Here is a 25,553-nt window from a genome sequence, read left to right as displayed (position 1 = left end):
TACTGTATTTTGCAAAGAATCAGTCTGTGTCAACTGTATGAAATCACTGGCGCTCCACCAGGAAACTCCAGTATTACCATTATTAATCAAAAACAGTAGCACTGAGATTTAAATGATGGCATTGTGCTATGAGACTGTGCTGTAACTGCAAACATGACTGCACCAGCAGAGATCGATTTTTGTTTTTTAGATTCAGAAAAACAACTTGACGGTTATTATACTTTTGAAAACAAATCTTGCTCTCCTTTTTGCTGTAGATCGATGTGATTTTTTTTACAGTATTAGATGACATAGAAAATGATTAAATGAATGCAAACAAACTCATAACTGAGTTATACCATCAATAGTTGAAATGCATTTTATAAACATCCATAAAGGACATCATAGACTGCAGGTGGGGAAAACATGAATTTAGTATTATGCTTTGTAACAGAAAATTAATAGCAGTCATCATTACCATCTGTACATTGGCTGGTAATGTACATAGCACAGTCCTAAGTTGCTGTTCAAGGCACTCTTGCAGGCTTGTTCACCTGAAATGTTCAGTCTGTTAAAGTTCTCTCGTTTCTCAGTGCAATACGTGGTTGTTACTTTTCTAGCATGCGATAATGTTTTGGACTAGTGATTAGTGATCTCTGCGGGACGCTGTGAAAAATTCACAATGATGTCATGATCGTGATCACTGCTCCAAACTCCAGTGTTTTCATCCAACTGTGATGTGATACTATTCACCCCAAAACACTAATTGACCTAAACCTCAGTCTTTCATTCACTTTGTCCAGTTTATGCACATATGCAGACAGAGCTAATATTTACAGAAGTATAAACAGTGTCTATACACATCTACACAAATTTAAGGGCATATTACTGTACCTTATAGCATTTACATATGTGTACAGCTCAAGGTGTAAAGGAAGTTGATTCTGCACAAACACAAGCAAGCTAAATAGATTTTGATGAAAAATATACATTCTGTACATATGCCTATGCTAAAATTCAGTTATTCTACATAGGCTATATGAATATGTACAATAATACTGAATGTAAACTGCCTACATGATATGCCTAGTACATTGTTGGCCTGTATATTTACATGTTCATGTGGGATTACTACATTGTAAGCAACTACATGCTAGCAACTGCAACAGATAGAATTGCACACTGATAGGCCTAACCAGCACTCTAAAGAAACTAATGTATTTTTGGCGACAGTGTAAGAAGTATAAGTATAGTGATGGTAAAGCTACATGGTCCTATTTCTAGAACTTGGAACCTCGCTGGGGGAAGAAGGTGCTGTCCATGAGGGTGAGTGCACAGCAGAGAAAGCAAAGACTTCTTGGTTATGAGTGGCAGTCATTGCCAGCCAGTGGTCCATGTCTAAGTGTGGGGCGGTCAGCATCTTTCTGTAAGGGTTACCAGGCACCATAAAACTGCGCTGGAGTACTTGTGAAGTGTCAGTCGCCATTACAGAGGCATGGAAATCAATCTGTGGCCATGAAAGAGGCAGCTGGGAAGCATTCAGACTTTCTATTGAACCTGGAGCCTAAAAAAAGACATTAGCATCAGAGAATCCCTATGTTGTTTAGCACCAAATTTTTAACATGAGTTTAAAGGAGACATAAAATCATCATCACAATTTAATGGAATAGTGGTAAGGGGGTATTTTTAATAACATCACCTCTGTAGCACTCCAGATCCTGGATCTGGTTAGTTGCTGGGGTCTTAGACTGAGGGAGCGTGAGCGTGAAGGAGCCCTCACACCTTCTGCACCGTTATCCACCAGTCTATGAAGCTGCTGTGTGAAAGCATCTGTCTTGTTGTTGCTGTTGTTAGTCTGTGCTTGGGCGAGACCAGTTGGCTGGTGAGGAGGTGGAGTGGATCCAGGAGGCATTGGGGACTGATTGGAGGCAGCTGACGGTGTTCCAGATCCTATGAAACAAGTCGATTTGTTTGAATATCACAAAACATGAAATACAATCCACAGTGTCTTTGATGCTTATTGAATATGCTTTAGGCCTAATGCTATTATGGTGGTTAAAGTATTATGTCCACAAAGTGAAATGTTTTTAACATCACAGCTAACAGCTGGAGCAACTGTGTTAAGGTTTCAGCTTAGCAAATTGTATGTTTAAAGTCTAAAGTTTTGAAATTAAGAAAAGACAATAGTTACTGCTTCCACGTTCTTTACCAAGACACAGGCGTTTAAGTGTTGACCCTACAAAAAGAAAAGTTAAAATTAGTTTTCTGTTGAAAATCACTGCACAAAGAGTCACATAAAGAGGTGGAACATGTTATTTAACTTTTAAAAGTTACAACTGCAATAAAACCTGCATTAGAGGTAATTACAAGTCAATATGTTAAAACACTGAAAATAGAAAATAATTAAGGTTATGAACAATGTTTAAAGTCATAGTGTTGGTTTTAGGCTTGCAAAGGTGAAATTAAAGTGAGGATGATTAAAGTGAGATTAATGCTGTGAAGCTCAACTAGTGAAAGTATATAGAAGCATAACAGCATTGCCATCAAAAACAGACAACTGAATAAAACGCTGAATTATTTAGGGATAAATAGAGGATAGAAAAAATAAAAAACACAGGATGATCAAAGATGAAGTATGAATACTGATAAGCGGAAAGATAAATAATTGATTAAAGTGAAGAGAGTGGGAGAAAGATAGCAGGGGCTCCAACATATGACATGGAGAATGGCGGAAAGGAGAGAAATACAAACAGATGGACAGAGAAACAGGCCCACTGAGGAATCTAGCGCGTGGTTTACTACTGGATTTATAGGTGACCCGCGCAGACGCCTGGGGAGAAGGAGGCCAGCCTGTGGACAGAATTACAGAGGTGAGAGAAGGAGTGAGATCCACTAACTCAAGCAACCAGTATCGAAGGGTACACACAGAAAAATTACATTATTTTTAATGCATTCATAAAAATGAATCTGGTTGTAATTCAACTTATTAATGTCAAAGCCTCCATGTAAAACCCGCACTGAATTTATTTAAAATTCCTACATTTGGGACTTAAATTTGGGAATTATATATAAAAGACTTACAGAAAAAGGTTTTCATAGAAAATTTTACTACTTTACTAAGTCTGCTACAAAGCCAGATTATTTATTTTACTGACGGAAGGATTTTTCTCTTAAAGTGCATGCTGAGAAATCAGAATTTAAGTCACCTTGGCCGGGCTGGCTGCGTGGCACAGGTCCTTCTCCCTGGAGACCAGAGTAGATATTGTCGGAGGAGAGAGATCCTTGGAGAGAGCAGGGCTGTTGGGTCTGAACCGGAACAGACACGGAACAAGGTAGAGTCCTAGCAGGAGACCCATTCAAGCTTGGGGCAGCCTCAGCTGAAAGAAGAAAATTACATGTCAAGATGCTCTTGGATAGATTCCAAATGCTAAGATACTTTTTTAGATACCTTATATATGAATGTGATCTTTTAACTTTCCAACAAACCTGATTTTGTTAAACCAATAGGTTTGCTGCTGTCACTAGTTTTGGAGGCAACATTTCTCAGCTGTTGTACTAGAGGACTGAGCAGTTTGGCAGGTTTTAGTTTGTGTTTGCTGGTCCTGCGCTTGCGTCCAGCAGGGAGCACTGTGGGTGGAATATAAAGACCTGGAGGAGATGGTTTCCCTAATCTGATGTAGAGAAGCTCAATCTCTTCTCGGTGGTAGGCCTCCAATTCGGTTATTTCCTTCATATGCCTGTATAAAGATGAAGCAAGCAATGGTGAGTACCTAAGAATTTTATTTATTGCTCTGATTACTTTTCATTGATTTTATTTTTCATCTCTTCATCAGAAAAAAACACAGACACGACAAACTCACTTTTCTCTTAGTCTTTGAAGCTCATTCTTTATATCTGAGTCCTCCATCTCTGAGTCATTGTCACTGCTGACATAGGATCCGTACACCCCTCCCTTTCTGCTTCGTGAATCAGAGCTTTGCACACTACTACTGCGACCGGAGCGCCTCAGAAAAGCCACCGCTCTTTTCACAAGGTCACTTCCTCTCCTTTCAGACCTACCATGACGGGATGGGGTTGTGGGTGCCATTTTGGCAGGGCTGCTCTCAGCCCCAGAGTCAGAAGACATGAAACGGGTCTGAACGGTGACATCTGCTGAGACTAAGGTCTGTGCCCTTGGCAGCGAGCCTCGTTTGGTCAGAGGAGGTGGGGCGTCCAGATAAAAGTCAGGTGGGGCGGAATATCTGCTGCTGTGCTTCCTGCGTGTGACCTCGTCTTCTGTGCTGACCACTGAGAACCTGCCGACAGTAGTAGCTGAAACAGTCGGCTCTTCATACATGGCACATTCTCCCAAAAAACTACCAGGGTGTGCTGGAGATGCTGTGCTGCTCAGGCTACGCTGCTTTCGGCCTTGACCTGACAGGATATCAGTGGAGCTAGGCACCATCTAATCCAGAGAATTAAAATCAAACAAAATAAAAAGACAAAACACTGATATGACAAGAATTATTTCACATATTACATTAACAAACAACTATTACCTTATCATACAAAATGAAATATTTGGTACCAACACAAAGTGGGCTCCCACATTATTAAACTAGGAATTAACAATCTATTAACCTGTACTTTCCTGCAGAAATTATGAGCATGCTGTACATGATGTGTACCTTATATCGACTTCTAGATCCAGAACAAGAGGTAGAGTGTGGCATCACAGGTCTCCTTGACACAGTAACTGTGGAGAAAGATGGCTTTAATTTTCTTATTGTTTGTAAATGATAAATGTTTCAGGAGAAAAAATAAGATAAAAATTAAATATTGTCTTACCTGCAACCGCAGAGTCGCTTAGAGCGCTTAAACTGTCTACACGCTCTGGAATCTGTGGCTAAAAGACAAAAAGCAAATGTTTTTAGGTGGTGATTCATCAAACACAATCCTATCTAAATTTGAAATATCTTCAAATTCAAAATGGTTTTTAAGACACGCTGAAAACAAGGGAATAGCTACTGGTGATAGGTGAGTTCATACAAAAATGTAACTGCTTGGGTACCCATGCCTCACACCGCAATAAAATGTATCTATTAAAAAAGCATAAGAATGACAGATAGTGCTTAAACTTACTAACTGTTCTCCAGCTCTGAATCGTCCCTCTCCCATAAGACTAGGTGTGCTGTTTCCTGACCCTCCCACTGCACTCTCTGGTCCAGGCGGGGATTGGATATACTCCGTGCCAGATCCTGGAGTTTCAGCAGCACTTCCAGATGGGTACATGGGAGCATACTCTTGATACAGTAAATTCCTCAGTTTCTCGTCCAGAGTCTTGATAGTGCTGTCTACAAACCCTCCTCTGGTACGCCCCTCTCCATCTGATTCACTAGGGACAAAGTGGTGCTGTGAAGGAGCGGGGCTTTGAGGCAGGGAAGGTGCCTTAGTTCCACTCACAGTTGACACAGGCTGCTGAAGTACCACAGGCTGCGGGGTACGTTCCACTCGACTAGACGTAATGGAGTGGAGTTGTTCACGAGCAGACGTGGTGTCTTGTGATGGTTGTGGCATCACAGAGGATGATTTCTGAGCCCCGCTGCTCACTTCAAGGGACAGCGGCATGACCAAGGGACAGCAGGGCACATCCTCCACCATGGAGACAGCACATGCAATTTCAGCCATCTGTTGAGCAGTGTGCATGGGGGAAATCGAGCCTAATCTGCCATTCTGGGTCTCATCCACAAAAAGAGAGCTTTGAGGATCCATGCACGGCTGGGATTGTTGCACACTGACTGAGCCCAAATGTGGCCCCTCCTCTGGATGGGAAGCAGGCTGCACTGGCATTGCAGTGACTTGTGGGCCAGGGGAAGCTTGGGACAGAGCAGCCAAAGAAAGAGGATCAGTAGTGGTCATAGAGAGGGGGCTCCAAACCCCATAGGGATCACTTCCTCCAGATGGAGGTGCTGTGGCACAGGCTTCTGAATCTGTGGAATGAAAGAAAATGAACAAAACAGAAAATGTAAAAAAAAAACATGTTCTAAGAAAGACAAAGAGACATCCATTTGACTCTTTTTGTTATGAGTAGAGGCTGTGCCGATACAATCGTGATACAACTAAGTAATGTCATAGCCTGACATTACCCATTGATACAGAGGCAGATCCTGTGCTGGGTTCTGGTGGCTGGGCTGATGCACTCTCAGGCTGAGCTGTCCCCTCAGTTATTGTTGTTGTGGATGGAGATTGTGTAGATGGACCTCCATCTGAGGATACATCCTGACTGGCAGTAGGAGCCTCTTCCACAGGGCAGATGATGAACCACCGCTTACCCGTGTGCAGAACTGGGCACAGGACAAGAGGCCATACTAAATGCTTAAACATGGATACATTAATTCTTCAGCAAACATTTGGTGAGCATGAATGCTAAATTTGTCAATTACAGGTGGAAAAAAAGTTTACCATTTTGTTGATAAACTGGCTGGGGGGCCCCAGGTTGCTGTCCTTTTTTCCCCTGGAGAGTAACAGGAGACTGTTATTATCATTCAGTTTAGTAATTTTAGTGAATTTGGTGAATTTTCTCCCCACACATTACAAATTTAAGATGTCAGAGTCTTTAACTGACTCCCTGTATTACCTCCCCCCCTTGATCTCTAGGAGTTTGTCCTTGCAAATGACTTGTCCCAGGTTCTGATTTCTTCTCTCCATCCATGTCCTCGCTTAGAATGTCCTCTGCCTTGTCGACAATGTCTTTAAGTTGATCTATAAAAATGTCCTTTTCTATTGGTAGAATGAAACCATTTTCCACCTGATACACAAATGAGAGAAACAAAATGTACAAAGCTGCCCAGAAAACAAACAGTATATAAAAAGGTAATAGGATTAAACAGCTTTATGCTTCAGACAAATCACTAAACTGATGGTGGACTATACAAATTTACATTTTAATTTCAAATCTTAAGCAGCGCAGTATTGTTTTGTAATGTTCTGAAAGTCAGTGCAGAACCTTAATCTTACCATATAAGTGGCTATTTCTTCAGGTGCGTCTCCATCTAGGTCAAATTTGAAAGTCACCATTTTATGATTGTGCGTCTCCAGCTGGCATTCCACCATCTTGTCACCTGTATTACTAACCTGGAAGTACAACGACGTGTTAGGAGGTGCTTGCAAAAAAACAGTTATATTTAAAAAGAAGACAAGTTTTATCCTCACATTTAGCATGTTTAGCTTTGGCTTGTTAATTTTTTCCTGGCGTGAGCGCGTACGAGCAGATTTGCGGTGGTGCTTTCTGGGTTTGCCATCACCCTTTCCTCCACCAGTGGGTCCCTCATAGCTGTCACTCATTTCTTTACCAGATACTGCATCTTGGTACAGACTAAACAAACAAGACAGAATAATCTAAAGAAAAAAACTTACTAGGAGACAATTTGAGATTATTTAAATTGTTTTAATGCATTGTGTGATATCTGCCACTGTAAGCAGGTCCGATACACCCATTGTAAATAAAGAATCACATGATGTTTGCATTCAATCAGATATGCAATTTCCATAAGTTTTTTCTACCTACCTGTCACATACATAATTATGGAATGGAATAGATACAGGTGCCTGTAAGGAAAACAATTATTTCAGTTATCTATGTGGTACTTTGTTTTAAGTATACATATTATAGTCAGTAAAGGAGGCTTTATGCCTACTGTTACCTCGGTGCTGGGTTGAAATGCACTGGGCTCTGGTGCAGGAGGAATAGACATTGAAGCAGTGTCGGCCATTTGCTGAGTTGTACTGGGCATGCCAGTACTCTCAGGAACAGCATATCCTGTCTGTATGCCAGCAGGCTGCAGAGGAGGCTCCACAGTCCCAGGTAGGGCTTGGGCAGTGGTAAACTTTGGCTCTGATTGCCTGTCCTGTGGGGGAGACTGGATCTGCGACATAATGGTGTGAGCTGGGGCCAGGATCTGCAGTTCCTCATGCCGAGGGTACTCCTGCTGAAAAAAACATTGTTGTGTTTCACTGTGCGACAAGAGCCTTGACCTCAGTTGTAAGGCTCATGGAATAATATTGATTATCCTGCATCGATTGCTATGACAAGGCACTACTGCACCAATCCTGATTAATGTGCTGCCATTCTGCTGTCCCTCTCAATGTAATTACTGTTCTTTAACACTTGTGTGATCATAGAAATTATGATACACATTCGCTATACGAAAAACAATCCTTGCACAAAGCAGGAAAGAAACCACATCATTTACCTCTGTAAAAGGTTCAGGAATAGATGGGTCTTGCTGAAGGAGGGAGGCTGGATTAGGAAGGGGAAGGGAGGGCTGTGTTGGTTGGGCTTGAGATTGGAAAAGGGCACCTTCTGGTGGTGGAACTGGGGAGTACATCTGCTGCAGATGTTCCTCAGGAGGAAGCATGGGTGGGGACAGGGCCATAGCCAGGAGAGGTACAGGGGTAGGAACATTCAGAGGGGTGGACACAGGTGTGCCTGCTCCTAGCATGCAGGGTACATTTTGCATTGCTTGTATGGGAAGAGGAGCAGTGATGGGGCGTGGTGAGTAGTAGGGTGAAGATACAGGAGGAACATTTGTGGGGTAGGGAGAAGAGTATGAGACTGAGGAGAAAGGTATTGGCTCTGTCACTGCAGATGTGCCCCCTTCTGGCAAAAGAGGATATGTCGAAGGAAACTAAAGAATAAAGAGCAAGATAAAAATGTAAACAGCCAGAGGTAAGCTAGAAAGCTACATATTTGCATGTAGAATTAAGAAAATCCCTCCACGTCTACCATCTAAGGTTGAACAAATTTCACCCTTGCTAAAGACTTGGTCTGGCGTCTGAGAAAAGGTGTTGCACACATAGGCCTAGTTACAGGTTTCATGAACTGACCTGTGTGGCAATTTGTAGAGGCTGGAGAAGGGGTGTTTGAACATTTAGCTGTGGTCGTGGAGGAAGGGTAGCGGTGCTGAGCATTGTAGAAGCTGACTGTAGCAAATGCTGTGGGATAGACTGAGCATCTGAAGATGCCTGCACTAGGGGTTGAAATGTTGATAATGTCTGGGAAAGACAAAGAGAGAAAAAAGAGAAATAAAGAATGATATTAAAAATAAAACTAATGTCAAGAAGACTTACTCAGCAGTTCCCACGGATTATGCTGGCTATCATATCTTTGTCTCAGTGATTTAACTGAATCTATTCATTGTTTAGTGGACTTTCAATAATCTGATAAATTTATGGCATGACTAAAACAGAACTTGCACATTTTCCAGAACATTTAAAAAAAAAACTGTGAGGATGTTTATATACAGGCTGAGTCTACCTGAGGCAGGAAAGCTTCAGGATGGAAATAGAGATGAAACTGAGAGAAATACAAACACAAGGAAGAACAAAAATCTAAATCAAACTATTAAACTATCACTTTGCTAACACACAGGAATGCACCCATCCTCATTTAAGGGAGGTCAAACCTATAGCAGCCTTACCTCCTGTGCTAGTGGTACAGTTGTCTGGTTTTGCTGTGCTATGAGGACAGAGGCAGGAATGCTGTGTGGATGGACATGTGGTACAGGAGTAGCTGGAGCAGAGACGGTCTTAGATGGAACCAATTGTGCAGAAGGCTAAAAACACATGCACAAACAGAAATCTATTTGCAATTAAGCATTTCACAGCCAATAGCAGTTCTTCAAGATATTAGCAGAATAGCAAGTCTAGCAGCGCATGGTTTGATGTGACAGGTAAATTAGCGGCTACTGACAGGGAACAGAAGAAGAAAATGTGTGATATCAAACATCAGAGTAGTGATTTGCTCTACAAACAGGGGTTGTTGCTCTAAAAGAGACCACGTACAGGGTGACAGGGATAATTTGCAGTGTTGCAGTAGCAGTCATTGATTGTTCAGTCAGCTTGCTGTGCCATCCTCTAGCAGTCTTTTAAGAGTCTGTGACCTTCAAAAGGACATAACAGTCCCATTTATTATTCTTTTAAAAACAGCAGTGATTAGAGAAAATGTATTCAGTTCAGTTCCAAAAACAAAGTACAAATTTTCTCTTGAATGCTACATAGGAATACAACTAGGAGGGATTGGCATTTGGGAGTAATACCTAAACACATATTGAAGCAACATTTTTCAGAGAAGGTGAAGTAGAAGCTTGGAAAGTATGGGTGAGCCAAAAGTGATTCTCTTGTTCTAGATTTCCTTGCTGGGATCATAGCTAGTACGTTTTAATTTTCACCTACCACAAGACCTGATCCAGCTTCATTGTCCTGCACAGAAAAAGACCCCATTTCCTGATGTAATAGGGGTACACACAAAGAGCTTACATTTTGGACCTGAGGTGCAAGGAACCTGTTAACACTAGCATCGCTGTGGCCATCTCCAGGCTGTACCCTGTCAATCAGCACAGGGGAACTGGTACGCTGATTGATGATATGATGTAGACAGCGATGAAGGTGAAACAAATCTGGGCTTTCTCCCAAACTAGGAGAATGTGGCCCAATCAAGGAGATAGGGGACACTGGAGAGGATGACCTGAGTGGGGATGGTGGATCAACTGGTGAAGATATGGACATATGTCTGGAAGATGTGGGGACCAGTGAAGGTATAGATACATAGACGGGTAAATGCAGTGGTATGGCTTAGTGATGACATGTTGTTAGGTAGAGTTGTCACAGGAATCTGTGCAGGAGGATGGCTTTTATGGACAGGAGAAGGTGGGGTGACTTCAACTGGTATTGAACTTGGTATATTCTTAGGAACAGAAACTCGCTTTGAAGGCATTGTAGACATATATGGAGACTGTGTGGTCCTATAAATTGGTGAGCTGGAGTCTAGATGATCCAGATCAGGTGGGAATGATGGTTTTAATGAGGAAAAAGATGGCATGTTTTGGTGGATAGGGGAGGAAGAGGGTGAAGAGGCATGACCGAGAGACCCTCGACCCCCTGACCTTACAGCCAGCAACATTGCCATACAAGCCTGGCAGTAATGTGGGTGGACATCAGAGTTCCTTCTACTGAATGACATTGGCTGGACCTGTGAATACATTTTCATGTGCTCTGAACTATATTCAGAGGCTCCGGTGTCTTCAGAAACATTATTGGGTGCCTGATCATCATTTGTGAATGATGAAGACCCTGTGAAGGCACTTGTAGACAGCGACTGATCCATTTCTTCCCTAGAACTTGCTTCAGGTTTGTGACAGCTATAAGCCTGATGATGCAGCCATTCTAACAAATTCTGTAGTTCAGTTCTCCTCTGTAGTGTGTCGAGAAATGAGGTGCTGCTACGCCTGGTCCCCCTCAAGTTATTGGGGAATAGCAAAGGTCTTTGGGTATCACCAGGAACACTGCCATGTCGCTGCTCATTCAGCCACAGTTTGAGAAAAAGACACATTTTGTTAAATTTAGGCAGTCATTATAACATAAAAAACCATAGTGCTAAGGGAAGAAAAGAATGGGGAAAAAAGATGGTGGTTTTGGAGTTTTCCTACAAAGTAAAGCTCAACTGCAATGATGAAGTGAATATAGTTACAAACTTACGGGTGGTTGCTGGTAGGCTCTCTGATGCAGGTGTATCGAAGATGGCTGAAAAGCCCCTCGATGTAGCTGATGAGTTGACTGCTGATATTGCTGGTGGAGCTGAATGGTGGGTTGTTGCTGGGGTGCTTGTGGCACCAAACCATGGGCCTGTGCTTGTGGAGCCTGGTGTAGGGGAGCACTAGGCTGTTGTTGGGCTCGCTGGGGTTGCTGAGAACTAGGTTGTTGCTGGTTCCCATGGAGTAACTGACCTATGGGTTGTTGTGGGACACCTTGGGGCATTTGTAGAGCAGATAGTTGTTGAGTCCCCAGAGGCAGGTATGCAGTAGATGGCTGTTGGGCACTTTCTGGCAACTGAGCCAGAAGCTGTGCTGGAGGGCTTAAGACCCTTTGTGCAGTGGAAATCGACTCAGAGAGGGATTGCTGAGAGGTGTTGTCTTGGTTGCCCGAAGTGCCTGTTACAATTGTTGAGCCAGCACTGCTGTCTACTGCATTAGTTGGGACAAACGACACAAAGTGCTAATTAAAGTTATGGAATCAAAGGAAAATTTACCTGCATTAAGTTATACAAAAGAAAAAATTAAACTGAATAATTAACAATATAATCAAGTGAAATACATCTTACTGGCAACATCTTATTGCTTCTGTGGATATTGTTATTAATCTCCAACCCATTCATATAATGACTAATTTAAAATGTAATTAAAAGAAACAATTTTGTACTGGTCTTTCCATCTTTTGTGTGGATATCTTTGAAGAACTGAGGACCACAGTTTCATCTATACATTTATCTCTAGATGTCTCTCACGTGTAGCTGTAGTCGCACTGGTTGGGGCACTGCAGACCAGGCTGACTGCTTCAGTCTGTAGCTCCTCTGTTTCGGATTGAAGACTGGGTGGTCCAACCACTGGTGGCCTTGTGGAGGGCACCTGAAGGATATTCTGTGTCTCAGTCTTGGTGCCTCTCTCTTCTGTCTTTCCATTATGGCCTGAGGCGTTCCGCTGTCGTCTCCACTTTATTAGAGACACACGGTCACGGATAGACTTACCCACAATCTTCACATCAATCTCTAAAAAGAAGCCAGAATCCACCTGCCAGAAGAGATCATTGAACAACTCTTAAATGGTGACTGTTACTTTTTGAATTCATTCTGAAATAGTATTCCAAACTATAAGTATCTAATACATGTCTACTGTATGTACATATCTAAAAATGTTGCATTTCTAAAAATCATGTTTGTTTACCATTTCCTGGGCAACTGTTTCTGGGACTTCTGTGTCCAGGTCGAAGGTAAACTCGATAGCACCACTGTCTTTATAATTGCCTTTAAGTTTCTTCTGGTCTTCAACCCAAAGCCTTAGAGCAATGGACGACTTCTTGCCGTCATCCTCTTCAGCTAGCTCTACTCTTACTCCAGTGTCCTCCGCAAAGAATGCATGATTTAGTAAGTCCTTTATGGAGTACCTTTTAGAAGAGGAAGATGGAATTTGGTTTATAAAGACCTGAAGAAATTGGTGGTGCCATAGCAACCCATATGTAATGCACTCAAATGGACAAGATGTGCAGAAAATGTTTTTAAAAATACTGTAAATCTGATATCTGAAGGACTATGAACAATGCTATGTTGTTGCTATAGCAAATGGTATGAGTTATTTGGCTGATTGATGATCCATGCATGCAGTACACAATCAGACTAACACAGGGTTGAACTGATGTCATTAGCAGGGTTCAAAGAACAGCAAAAGCAAATCACTGTAAAATAATAGTTAAATAAAGCTGTAGCTTTCTAAGAAAAGGTTGTCTCATCATATGATGCATCACATCTGACAGGAGCATAGGCTTTTTGACCTTTATGGTTATGTGACAGGAGACTATTCAGCTGATGGACTCACCTATCCTCCCAACGATGGCAGATACACTCTCCAATGATTTCTTTTATTTCAGGCACGGTCACCTTACTGAAACTGGCTGGCTTCACACCCTGTGCAGCGAATTAAAAAGGAAGCCAACACACATACATAAATTTTCATTGAAACCCCTTGTGAAAGGACATTGAAAGGACATTTTGCAGAAAAAAATTTGTTTCAAAGGCAACATTTTCCTTTGTACCTGACTGCAATTACAGAACATGACACAGATCTATCAATGAGCAGAATTATTATCTATATCAATCATATGTAAAATCTGTTGTACATACACTCTCCTGAATGAGAAAATTTATGAATGAATGCATTATGCAACATGCTTCATGAATAACACCCACTATGTTAGGCCTGATACTTTTTCACACAATAAATATTTCATTCTAAAAATATGAAGTCAGTTCGGTCAGTGAGGAGCACTTTTCTCAAACTTACGCTAGTAACTTTGCGATAGATTTGTGCTGCATTTTGACACTCTGAGTATGGATACTCAGATGTGCCCATTTCTAGCATACACATCCCAAATGCATACACATCTACAGCTTCATCATAGTGTTCCTCATACATCTCAGGGGCCATAAACTCTGGAGTGCCTAAAATGTGAAGAACGGGGGGAAAAACAATAACTACATGGATAATGTAATCTTTGAAATTCCACATAACACGCTACAGTCTACATTATCTAAACAGGCTATTTAAATATTGTATTCAATGTAGCCTAATCTGATAAATCTCAAAACCATGTCACTCTTCTGACTATTACCGATTACACTTTTGGCAAAGGAAGCTCTCTTTAGAGTGGCTAGGCCAAGATCTCCAATCTTGACTGAGCCTGTAGGACCAGTGATGAAGATGTTGTCACACTTCAGGTCCCGATGGATGATGGGAGGTGTCCTTGTATGGAGAAAGTGAAGACCTTTTAAGATCTGTCTGCACCAGCTTCGTAAAACTTTTGGTTTCATCACCTTGAATCGCTTCAGATACCTACATATTAACAGAAACAGAGTTAGAGGTCATTATTTTCACAAGATAAAATTGGCTTTGTGCAATGTAAGTTGTAACACGGCAGATCTGCATTCCTTGGTGTCCCATAGCAAGCAACTCAAACCAATTAAGATACTGCCCCAGGTGTGATGGCATCATTTTTATTTGATTTGACTCACGTTTTCAGTGTCCCAGACGTCATCAGTTCAGTGACTAAAACAATGCACTTCTTTCCCTTAAGAGGAGATTCCCAAAAGTCATAGAAGCGCACAATGTTTGGATGCTGAAGACCTTTTAGCATCTCTGCCTCCTCTTTAAACCTCTGACGTTCTGCTTTGGACAGCTTACGATCCTGGGATGGCAAGGGATCAGCATTGGTTTTTGAGGTTCCAGGCACATGCCAGGAGAAAAGGGAAAGAGACAGATAGACAGGTGGAAAGAACCAAACATATGGTAATTAATGTAACAAGCTATGTAAGAGAGATGTACTGAACTGAATTTACCAAACTGCCACACTGTTGTGAAAACTCAATTATCCTCCTTTCAGGGAAAATACAGTTCTATGAAATAACTCTTGACCAGTGGAAGACATGCATTCTAAAGACATTTAGGTCAATCTTTATTGATTTAAAGCGCACATTCGCTGAAATAGCTTTCTAAGGATAGACAGTATATCTGTTTTATTGTATTTTTGTGTGTGGTCGTGGGGGTGGGGACAATATCTTTGAGCATGATAGGACTAAGAAAACCAAGAAGAAGATCAAAGGCAGGCAAGAGATAAAAAAACAACTAAACTACTGTTAGTAAAGCATATTGAGGCAACATGAAAGGCAAAATATATGCTCCTCAAAGAGAGGGATGTGTGATTAACATATTGTACTAGCCCTTTGATATGCAGTACAGTGCAGAAAATATAATTAAAACAAACTCACCCTAACATTTTCTATTGGGGTTTGTCTGATAAACTGAATAGAACTGAATCGACAGGAAATTGAAGTCTCTTTATTCAGTGTACAAAATGTCACTGCGGGTTAGTGAGATACTTGCAGTATGAGCTAGGCTTGAAAATGCTACAGTTACAGAGTCATTGGTGGTTCACATGCTGGTGTGTAGCTATGGTCAAGAAGCTGACCAAATCAATACCTTTGCATCTGCCCTCTTCCTGCTGCTAAATTTACTAAATGCTGACAGGGAGTATCTGTAACATCTCTGTCCCTCACAATCAGGCGATGTGCAACCCCATAAAACCTCTTGAGACTCACCCCCACACTGCGCCATCTAATACCTCACATGAACTCAAGACACACACACATACACACAGATGTATAATTCATTCAACCTCCCCCATTCTTAATTTTCCATCCACTTTACTCTACAGTCTACAAGCACTTGAGACCAAACATGCTACCAGATTCCTAGGTGGTTTCTATAAGATCAACTTACAAATGAGAAAAAGCAGAAGCAGTTTACATGCAATGCTGTGATAACAATTTTCATAGTTAAATACGTTAATACGTTGAAATAATATCCCAAACGTTCACTGCATTTCTAATACAGTTTAAACTAGTTTAAAATTAAACACTGTGGCATTGATTATTTTCTGGGGTGTGTTAAATCAGAAGCTCTCAAAAAAGGAAATGAGCTTTTCCCTTCTACATATGACCAGGGCGTGGCTCTAAGATCATTTTCTGATATATGTCTCAAATGAAGACTCCATCACAGACAACTGAAGACAACACCTTTTTTCTTTCATTCTGTATGCTGCTGATGCATCCCTGACAGACAAATGAGTCAGGTTGGGCGTTCAGCTGTACATAAAATGGTCCATTAGGAATATCTTTTATATTGTCTTGAGAATGCTACTGCTTGATGTGAGGGAAGCCATGTTCCTTAGTGCACAGCCATCTTCACCTCATCTGACCCGTTCCCCTGTCTCTTCCTTTCTCTCTCTCTCCTCCCTCCTAGCAGACATTTAGCATCCTCATGTATAACATCAGAACTCCAGAGATCATAACTGCCTAGTCATCCTTCCATGGACAGTGAACGCAGAAATGATCCTTTCTTCCCAAAATGAAAATAAGCATCATCGTAGTAGTCTATGAGGTATTTTTCAATTAACGTTTCTGTTGATTGTGTACAGTAAAAATATGTTGTGGAGTTATATAATAAAGGGCAAATGTCATTGTTTAGTCTATGTAAATATTACAGTATGTTTCTAAGACGATTTGATCTTGTAAAACTTGACTGTCTTGTTTCTGTTTAGACCTGAACATTAATTTAAAAAGAGTTGTAATATGAGAATATAAGAGATAAACTGCTTGATAACATTTTACTATTGCATCATTTCAGCAGGTACGTGCACATGACCAGACCTTATCACATGACCCCTATGCAGAGGGGACTGATCCTCCAGGGATGTGCACTGCTTCTCTACAGAGTTTGTTTGTGTCCACACCCTTCAGCCTTTCTCCTATAAATGTCTACTTCAAAGATTTTTGAGTGAGCTCTGAGAGATATTAACTGTGATACATATTAAGCACAAGCTAGAAGCAGCACAACGCTGTTTGCAGGAGGTATCACAATGCATCACTTCTAACATAATTGGGTTCCCGAAAAGTAATAACAAAAAATTTAACACTTGGTATTCTCAGTTGAACCCAGCTGAACCTCAAATGATTCTAGACAACAACACGGAAGCACTATTAAACATAGGAAATCTGATCTAGAAGTGGTCATGGTGATCCAATCTCTCCATTTTACAATCAATAGTGCTGATAAAAGGAAGAGGCCACATCAGATGACCCGGCAAACTTGTACAAGGAGCAAGCGTTTTGAATGGCAATGGGATCGATCAGAAAATTATAGACTTTTTTTTTTTTGTTAATAACAAACTACACAGAAGTTTTTAATTCTAGATAAATGATATCCTACAAATCTAGGTCTTGGACAAATCATTATGCCCAACAAATTAAGTAGATCTGTTGGTTATCTAACACTCTTTTTGCTACAATGATATTAAATATATCAACAAATTTGGGAAGACCAACAACAGACAAAACCTTTACGAAAAAAAGAAAAAGAAGTGAAAGAAGGCCAACAGGAGTCCTATGCAGTCACTGAAATGTGAAACATTGCAAGAATTGAAACTCCAGTGGTTAAAATTGAGAATATGTTGTAACTGCATTTTCCTTACCTGAAGTTCACACCAGGCCACCTCCACCCACGTCTCAGTGTCCAGGCCCTTATAGACCGTTTTGAAGGACCCTCTGCCAAGTTCAATATCAAACTTAAGAAAGCGTCCACCTGGCGAGGTGGATACGGCCTTCATTTCGGCCTCTTCCTCGTTCTCGTCACTCCCAGCTTTCCCCACACTCTTGGACGTTTCAGATGGTTCAGCATCATGTTTCTCCTCAGCCTCAATTGTCTCTGGCTCTTTGGTGAAGTTCTCATTTACACTCTGTCCCACCTGACTATCTGCGTTAAAGCTCCTCTGGACCGCAATATGTGCACTTTTAACGGGACTGCTGGTGGTGTCGCACTCTAAAACCTCAAATTCTTGATCCTCTGACTCAGAGAACCACAAACTTCTGCGTATAAATCGCTGCCGGACCAGACTTTTGAAGTCTGATAGGGGGTATGCAGTTGGATCGCTGGCCCCTCTGTGTGCTGCAGCTGCGGAGTCTGTGTGAGTGGGATGTTCATGACCATTTTCATAAATTACAGTCTTTTTTGAGGGGACAGAAGGAACTGTGAAGCCCACAGGCTGCTGCTCAGAGTTGGATCCAGTCAGGTTTTCCATGACCAGTGAATCGCTGGACACTCGAATCTGTGACATTCAGCCATTTGCATGGTCCTCCTTGAATGAATGCACCTGCAATATGGCAAGTAGTTTTAACATTTATTCCTTAAACTAACATCTTTTTTTTTTGCGTTCCTGGCTGAAGTAATTAAAAAATGACTAGTATCTGTTTCGATTTCACTACTAAGTATTCATTAGAAACCAGCACTTATCCCAGAAGTAACTAGTATCTAATTATTTAGCACTTGCTCATTACATATAGTATTTATACCTTTTCTAGATGCAAAAACACTATGCGTATAATACAAATCCATATTTACTAGTGTATATTTATTAGATACTAGTACATATTTACATGAAAAAAAATCAATTGTTGTAACCTTTCTAATCTCACCAGATAAAAATTGCCTTTTTACTTATCATACATAATGATTATTAGGAATTCCTACTTTATATTTATATTAAAATTCCTACAAGTAAGATTTGAAATGTTACTATTAACAACTGGAAAACTGGTAATTTGTCACCAATAACAATAGTTATGGAATAGTGACTGGCAGCAAATAAGTACGTTCTACAAAGTAATTAAGTATTACCTATATACTGGAATTTAGAAATAAAACTGAAAATATACTAGTTTCTATTGGATCATTTAATATTAATGAATGAATAAATAAACAAGTGCTAGAAACATAGAATAGACAGTAGTTTTAAATGAATAAATGTTAAAGCGGTTTGCCATACCTGCAATACAGTCTGACGCAGTTCGGCATCATTTGAAGACCGACTGCCAGACTTCGCATTTACATATAGCTAATATTAATTATAATCAAATATTTATGCAATTAGTTAAAAGAGCGAAACAAATAATACATAGTTACTAATAACATTAACTTCTTTTTCAAGGTAAGCTTCCTTAGCCTACATAAGAAAGTCATACCACAAATGTACTTTAAAAGCTGTAAAACAATTTTAAAATATTTTTTTGCAATGTGAAACTAATATCAGTATCTAACTCACCATGCTGGGTAGTTGACAGAGGCTGTCACGTTGTTTAATCCGTCTCAAAACTATAAAGCGCGCAGCTGTCCCTTGAAATATCGTTTTAATGAATGGTCTCTCGGACATCTACTTTCACCAAGCATGCACATAGCAGCTTCAAACCCGAGTACGCTTGGTTCTTATAAATGTCAGCCTGTCTGTAAGGGACATTAAATCCACAGCCCGCTGATGAGATTATTTGCTCACTGCGGCAATGCTCTCCTCATCTCGGATAATACGGCACCAACACCTCCCTAAAGATTCCTCCCTCGTTATGTTATAGCCTTCATAGTTAGCTTCGGTTCCAGTGCTGATGCGCTCTTACGGACATCCCGCAGTGCCTAGCAACACTGTGTCCAATAAAAGCGTCTGTTTTTAGGCGGTACCCTTATCCTCCTCTACACGGGTCGTCATGGACCCCACGGAGCGCTGGTTCCGCCCAAATCTACGTGACGTGACCATGAGCTTGAAGGACGGAACGGGGCATGTCACTGTCCTGCAGAGACATAACTAATCGTCAGATATATTGAACTATTATGATATTATAATATGATAGTTTTAAATAGTTTACAGCAACTTCGCATACAGTATCCCCTTTCTATGCTCAGTAGCCTATCCCTATACTCTCCACGTGACTTGGTTAAGACTGCTGAATATTTAATGTGAATGAATGTTGTATGACGATGTTTTTTTTTTATCATCTCACCCCTCCCCTCCTCCTCTTGCTATCTCCCTGAAAGAAAATGTTCCACCTACTGGAGAGAGTCGTGTTTATTCCCTCTGCAATAACACTTACAGTACATACAGTACACTTACAGTAGTCTACATTATAGGGGAGACCAGGGTGAGTTGGATGGTTTAACAGTTATAAATAAGTTGGGTGACATACGTGATCACCACCTTCCTGAAGTGATTATAAAAGTTGTACAGTGGAATGACAGAACTAGTATAAAAAAAAATAAGTCCATGTTTTCCACTCCGTTACTGAGGTAGATTGTAACAACAGCACTCTTTGTGCTTGACATTAAAGGCAAATACAGTATATTATTTTATAGTGAGTCACATTAATAAAGACTGAAATATGCTATTCAAGCCAATAGACAAAATGACTTAGTGTTGTGTGGGTACAAACACGCACTATAAGGTCCTCCAGTCTGTTAATAAACATACCCTTTTTATTCATACAAATTCTTTAAAACTCTTTACCAACCCCCACCTCACAGGGTAGGATAACATGATGCACAAATCACTGCTGGTACTCACTCAAACCAAAAATACAAAACTCCAATCAATTCAAAACAAACAAAATAAACGTGACAAGTTAAATCAAAACCATGACAATCTGTCCCAAAAATACACAAAATACAAACATTAAGAAAGTCAAATCACATAAAACACATCTAAATCAATTCCTTTTCAATAATCGTTACAAAATAACTTCAAATACACTTCAAACCTGTTAGCACAGCAATATTCAATTCTGACCACTCTGGTCATTGAGGTTCTTATGGGAGTGCATCAAATCTGTTAACATCATATTCAAATTCAGCCGCTCCGGTCGCTGAGGTTCTCAGGGCGCACACCAAATCCTATCACAATTTATGTGTGGCGTTCTCACCGCATTTCATTGTTCTGTGCATCACTTAATTTGTTCCGTGTGTGTAAATGTCTAAATAGCCCATAGTTCCTCCCCCCATCCCACTTAACCAGAGCGCTCAATACTACATCCACCTCCTCCTTGAATCACCTGCAATAAATGATTTAAGACTGTCATAATTCCCTGAGACTCTCCATGACTCAACTCTACAGGGATTGCTGCAGCTTCCATACCCTGCACAGTTCGTGGCTGTCTAAAAGGATTGCTGTGCTGTCCTGCTGTGGCCCTCTGGGAGCGTCGAACTGTGCCTTCCAGCCCAGCAGGTTGTACAAATCGCTCCTCCACTCTGAGGCCTTCCTCTTTTCCACTTTATCCCATTGTCTTAACAACTCCCGTGTGTCTTTTGGCTCCTCTTGTCTCTCTCTCTTGTCTGGTCCTCCTCCTTTACTCCAATAAAATTGAAACCGTGAAATTATAGGGTCCTGCTCCTGCAGCCTCTGCATATCCTGTATCTGGAATTCGGGAAAAACAGAAATAGCATTCACTGTCACAGTGGGGACCATTTCCTCTAACACCACCCGCTGCTCTCCTCCTGTGAAATTTTGTCGAGACAGAGCATCTGCGTTTCCGTTCTTCTTACCAGGACGATACACAATTTCAAAATCAAACATGGCCAACTGCGATGCCCAGCGCTGCTCCACAGCCCCCAGTTTAGCGGTCTTCAAATGGCTCAATGGGTTATTATCAGTAAAGACTGTAAACCTATTCCCAATTAAATAATCTCAAAATTTCTCTGTTACCGCCCATTTAAGGGCAAGGAATTCCAATTTCATTGTACTGTAATTATCCATATTATGCTCTGATTCCCTCAGACCCCTACTGGCATAGGCAACTGGCCTCAGCTTACCCCCCTCCTCCTGAGACAGCACTGCTCCGAGTCCTGTATGACTGGCATCTATATCCAAGACAAAAGACTTAGTAAAGTCAGCATAAGCTAACACAGGAGCGGATGTTAACTTCTTTTTCAACAATTGGAATGCCTCTTCACACTTGGGCTCCCACTTCTGTCTAAACTGTTCACTGGTTAAGTATGCTCTCTTGTTTCGTTTCTTACCCTTCGGTACTTCCCCGGCAGCGGCCAACTGATGTAACGGTGCTGCAACGTTGGCAAATCCCTGAACAAAGCGTCTATAGTAGCTTGCAAATCCTAAAAAAGATCGAAGTTCTTTCGCGGTCTGAGGTCTTGCCCATTCTGCCACAGCTTGAATCTTCTCAGGGTCTGTTGACACCCCCTCACTAGAAATGACATGGCCTAAATAGCATACCTCTTTTTGGAAGAAACAGCATTTGCTAAGCTTGACCTTAAGACCATGATGCTGAAATTGTTTCAGGACTCTCTCCAATCTCTCCAAATGTTGCTCCACTGTTGATGAGAATACAATTACATCATCCAGGTATAAAAGCACTGACTGAAAGCTTTCATCACTGAATATGCGTTCCATTAGACGTTGAAAGGTACTTGGACCATTGGATAGGCCATACGGTAAACGATTATATTCAAACAGACCAAATGGTGTACAAAAAGCTGTCTTTTGTTTATCCTTCTTGGCCACTGCCACCTGATTATACCCACTTGCTAGGTCTAAAGTGGAAAACCAACAGGCTCCACTCAAAACATCCAAAGATTCTTCAATCCTGGGCAGTGGGTATGCATCTCGTCTTGTTTTGGCATTCAGCTGCCTATAATCCACGCACATTCGAATAGATCCATCCTTCTTCTTTACAATCACAATCGGTGATGAATATGGGCTGCAGCTCTCCCTAATTACATTTTGCTCCAACAGTTGTTTAATATGAGCCTTAACCTCCTCATATTGACTAGGTGGCAGTCTCCTATACCTTTGACAAACTGGAACATCATCCAACAATGGAATTTGATGTTCAATCACATCTGTATACCCCAGATCCCCCTCTCTTTCTGCAAAAACAGAGGCATATTGGTCCAACAACTTCCTAACCTTGCCTTCCTGTTCCTCATTCAACTGGGGGAACTTCAAGATCCCAACTTCATGAGCCACCATTACCCCTGTCTGGGCAGCATTACATTGTTCAATATACACTGTACAATTTTGTTCTTCCTGCATAGGAGTAAATTTTAGCTCTGGATCCCCATCTCTAATTACCACCTCAACCCTGTGAATACAAAACTCCAATCAATTCAAAACAAACAAAATAAACGAGACAAATTAAATCAAAACCATGGCAATCTGTCCCAAAAATACACAAAATACAAACATTAACAAAGTCAAATCACATAAAGCACGTCTAAATCAATTCCTTTTCAATAATCGTTCCAAAATAACTTCAAATACACTTCATACCTGTTAGCACAGCAATATTCAATTCTGACCACTCTGGTCGTTGAGGTTCTTATGGGAGTGCATCAAATCTGTTAACATCATATTAAAATTCAGCCGCTCCGGTCGCTGAGGTTCTCAGGGCGCACACCAAATCCTATCACAATTTATGTGTGGCGTTCTCACCGCATTTCATTGTTCTGTGTATCACTTAATTTGTTCCGTGTGTGTAAGTGTCTAAATAGCCCATAGTTCCTCCCCCCACCCCACTTAACCAGAGCGCTCAATACTACATTAGTGCTTAGTTCATTCATGGAAAGTGTATGGACAAATGTTTACACAACAAAAGGATAATCTTTATCGTTTAGAGATTTTAAAGGACAAATGTGCAGTGAGGGTCAGAAATACACACTGCCTAACGTACCCTATATTTAAACTGCACCACTTCTGTAATACTGCAATTAATTAGTCTTTCATTAGTCTGTGCTTTAAGAATCTGACACATTGAACTGTTGTCAGAGCTCTTTCTCTTAAACTACAATTAAATCATTCTGCTCTGTCCCAGGGTAGTAGGCAATTTTCACAAGCAGAGTACTGAATAGGACCCAAAACACTTAAAGGGAGATTTCACCCAAAAATTTAAATTCTGTCATCATTTACTCACCCTCATGTTGTTCCAAACCTGCATGAGTTTCTTTCTTCTGCTGAACACAAAAGAAGACATGGTTGGAACAACTTGATGGTATAGTAAAAGATTACAAAGTAAAAGGGAAAATGGTAAAAGGAGGTTTTATTGTCAGTGTAATACAATTTTAATAAAAGGGAGTTATTAGTTTAATTAAAGCGTATTACAATTCAACTGATTATTTGATGAAGCACAGAAAAGACAATGTCTCAAACGTATCAGGAGAAAAAATGCAATACATAAAATGCATATTTTATACACTCTTATAATAAAATATATCTCTACATAGCCAATTTAATTTTTTATAACTACTTTGTTCTTGAAATATTTGTGAAATATTGCAAATACCACATGATGTATATTTTCTGCTATCTTTTGACAGCAGTCAGAAACAGTGCAATCAACATTATTATTATTTTATACTATAATTTTTTGGAGCAACCCATTCAATAAAAGTAAATTCTGGGTGTTTTAACTACCACTAGGTGGCAGCACAAACACAAATGTCATGGCTCCTCTTCTCTGAACCAAGTGAAACCATTGCGTTTCGATCGCCCCCAGGTGGCTGGTCCCAGTATAGGTCATAAACCCCGCCCTCTCCATGTAATCTAATGGGACATGGGACAAACTAAATAATTAAATTTCCCTTCAAATCATTTTTTTCCAAAGATGGCTTTTGTCATTTGATGTAGATTTTATCACGCTGATGTAAGTTAAAGTGTTCGTTTTTTTTTTATAATTTTGGTTTTAGTTAAGTGATGCTATAAAAACGGGAGTGTGACGTCATGATTGACAGCTTCTCTGAGTGAACTGAGGTGCCAACTGGACTTTTTCGGGATCTTTAGGAGGATATTGGAGTTGTACTTACCTTATTTTAACACAATCCTCTCGGCAGACAAAAACTGGAGCAGTCAGGCTAATTAAAACAGGGCCAGGGGCGTATGCTTGCGATCGACTCTGCGGGAGTGTGGGCGGGACGCGGCTCCACTTCGCTCGCTACTGCGCAGACTCCGGTCCCGAGTTCTCTACTGCGCAGACTCCGGTTCCAAATCAGCGCAATATGAAGGTGCGTCGTCCATCTTTTTTTACAGTCTATGCTCTGAACATTGAAAGTCTTTTTCCCGACTTTTCCCGTTGTTACGTAGGCCTAGTGATGGTGAAATGAAGCTTTCCAAAGCACCAAAGCTTTCCCCTCAACTGTATCGTAAAAAGGTTCATTACTCGAAGCTTTCCAACACTGTGCACACTAACGAAATCTTGTGGTCAAAAGGTGTTGCATGTCCCAGAGGACCCATTATTATTTTTATTATTATATGTACAGTTTTGATTGTTTCATGTAATAAATCACTTTCTGCTCTGAAAACCCCAAAAGCAATAATAAACATGTGTTTTTCTGTGTGGATGTAGCAGTAGCTTATTAATGAATTCATGAAAGAATTAATCAATTGGACAAATTAACTTGTACAGAAACGATTTTCTTATGAATCTGCTTTGATCAACACATGCAGCCTAATTCACATAAACTTTAGCCTTATTCCTAAACCTATGAGTTCATAGGCAAGGCTCATGCAGGCATATATAATCAAAAGAAAAGAACAATATTGTGGAATTGTGAAGTGCTTGGGGAAGTCGTGGCCTAATGGTTAGAGAGTTGAACTCGTAACCCAAAGGTTGCGGG

At 40.7% G+C, this 25,553-nt stretch overlaps 1 protein-coding gene across 1 annotated transcript; it reads right to left on the bottom strand.

Annotated features, from left to right (window-relative positions):
• On the bottom strand, window positions 1-19,585 carry LOC107697072 (serine/threonine-protein kinase WNK2-like). The gene is made up of 30 exons (XM_016497747.1): window positions 19,216-19,585; window positions 17,590-18,267; window positions 14,576-14,748; window positions 14,176-14,396; window positions 13,848-14,005; window positions 13,383-13,471; window positions 12,735-12,954; window positions 12,299-12,581; window positions 11,494-11,978; window positions 9,438-9,572; window positions 9,275-9,313; window positions 8,845-9,012; window positions 8,211-8,645; window positions 7,656-7,943; window positions 7,526-7,566; window positions 7,171-7,333; window positions 6,976-7,092; window positions 6,596-6,766; window positions 6,421-6,472; window positions 6,105-6,302; window positions 5,101-5,948; window positions 4,807-4,864; window positions 4,647-4,714; window positions 3,840-4,423; window positions 3,466-3,716; window positions 3,186-3,356; window positions 2,731-2,829; window positions 2,171-2,215; window positions 1,679-1,929; window positions 1-1,543 (listed from the first exon to the last, which is right to left on the bottom strand). The coding sequence occupies exons 2-30, from the start codon at window positions 18,229-18,231 to the stop codon at window positions 1,244-1,246; spliced, it is 6,753 nt and encodes a 2,250-aa protein (XP_016353233.1). The 5' UTR covers window positions 18,232-18,267; window positions 19,216-19,585; the 3' UTR covers window positions 1-1,243.
• Window positions 19,586-25,553: the final 5,968 nt, after the last annotated feature.

This window comes from Sinocyclocheilus anshuiensis, unplaced genomic scaffold (genome assembly GCF_001515605.1).
Source record: "Sinocyclocheilus anshuiensis isolate Anshui unplaced genomic scaffold, SAMN03320099.WGS_v1.1 scaffold313, whole genome shotgun sequence".
NCBI lineage: Eukaryota > Metazoa > Chordata > Actinopteri > Cypriniformes > Cyprinidae > Sinocyclocheilus > Sinocyclocheilus anshuiensis.
Note: the sequence above shows the minus strand (reverse complement) of the source record. Positions and strands in the feature narration are given on the sequence as shown.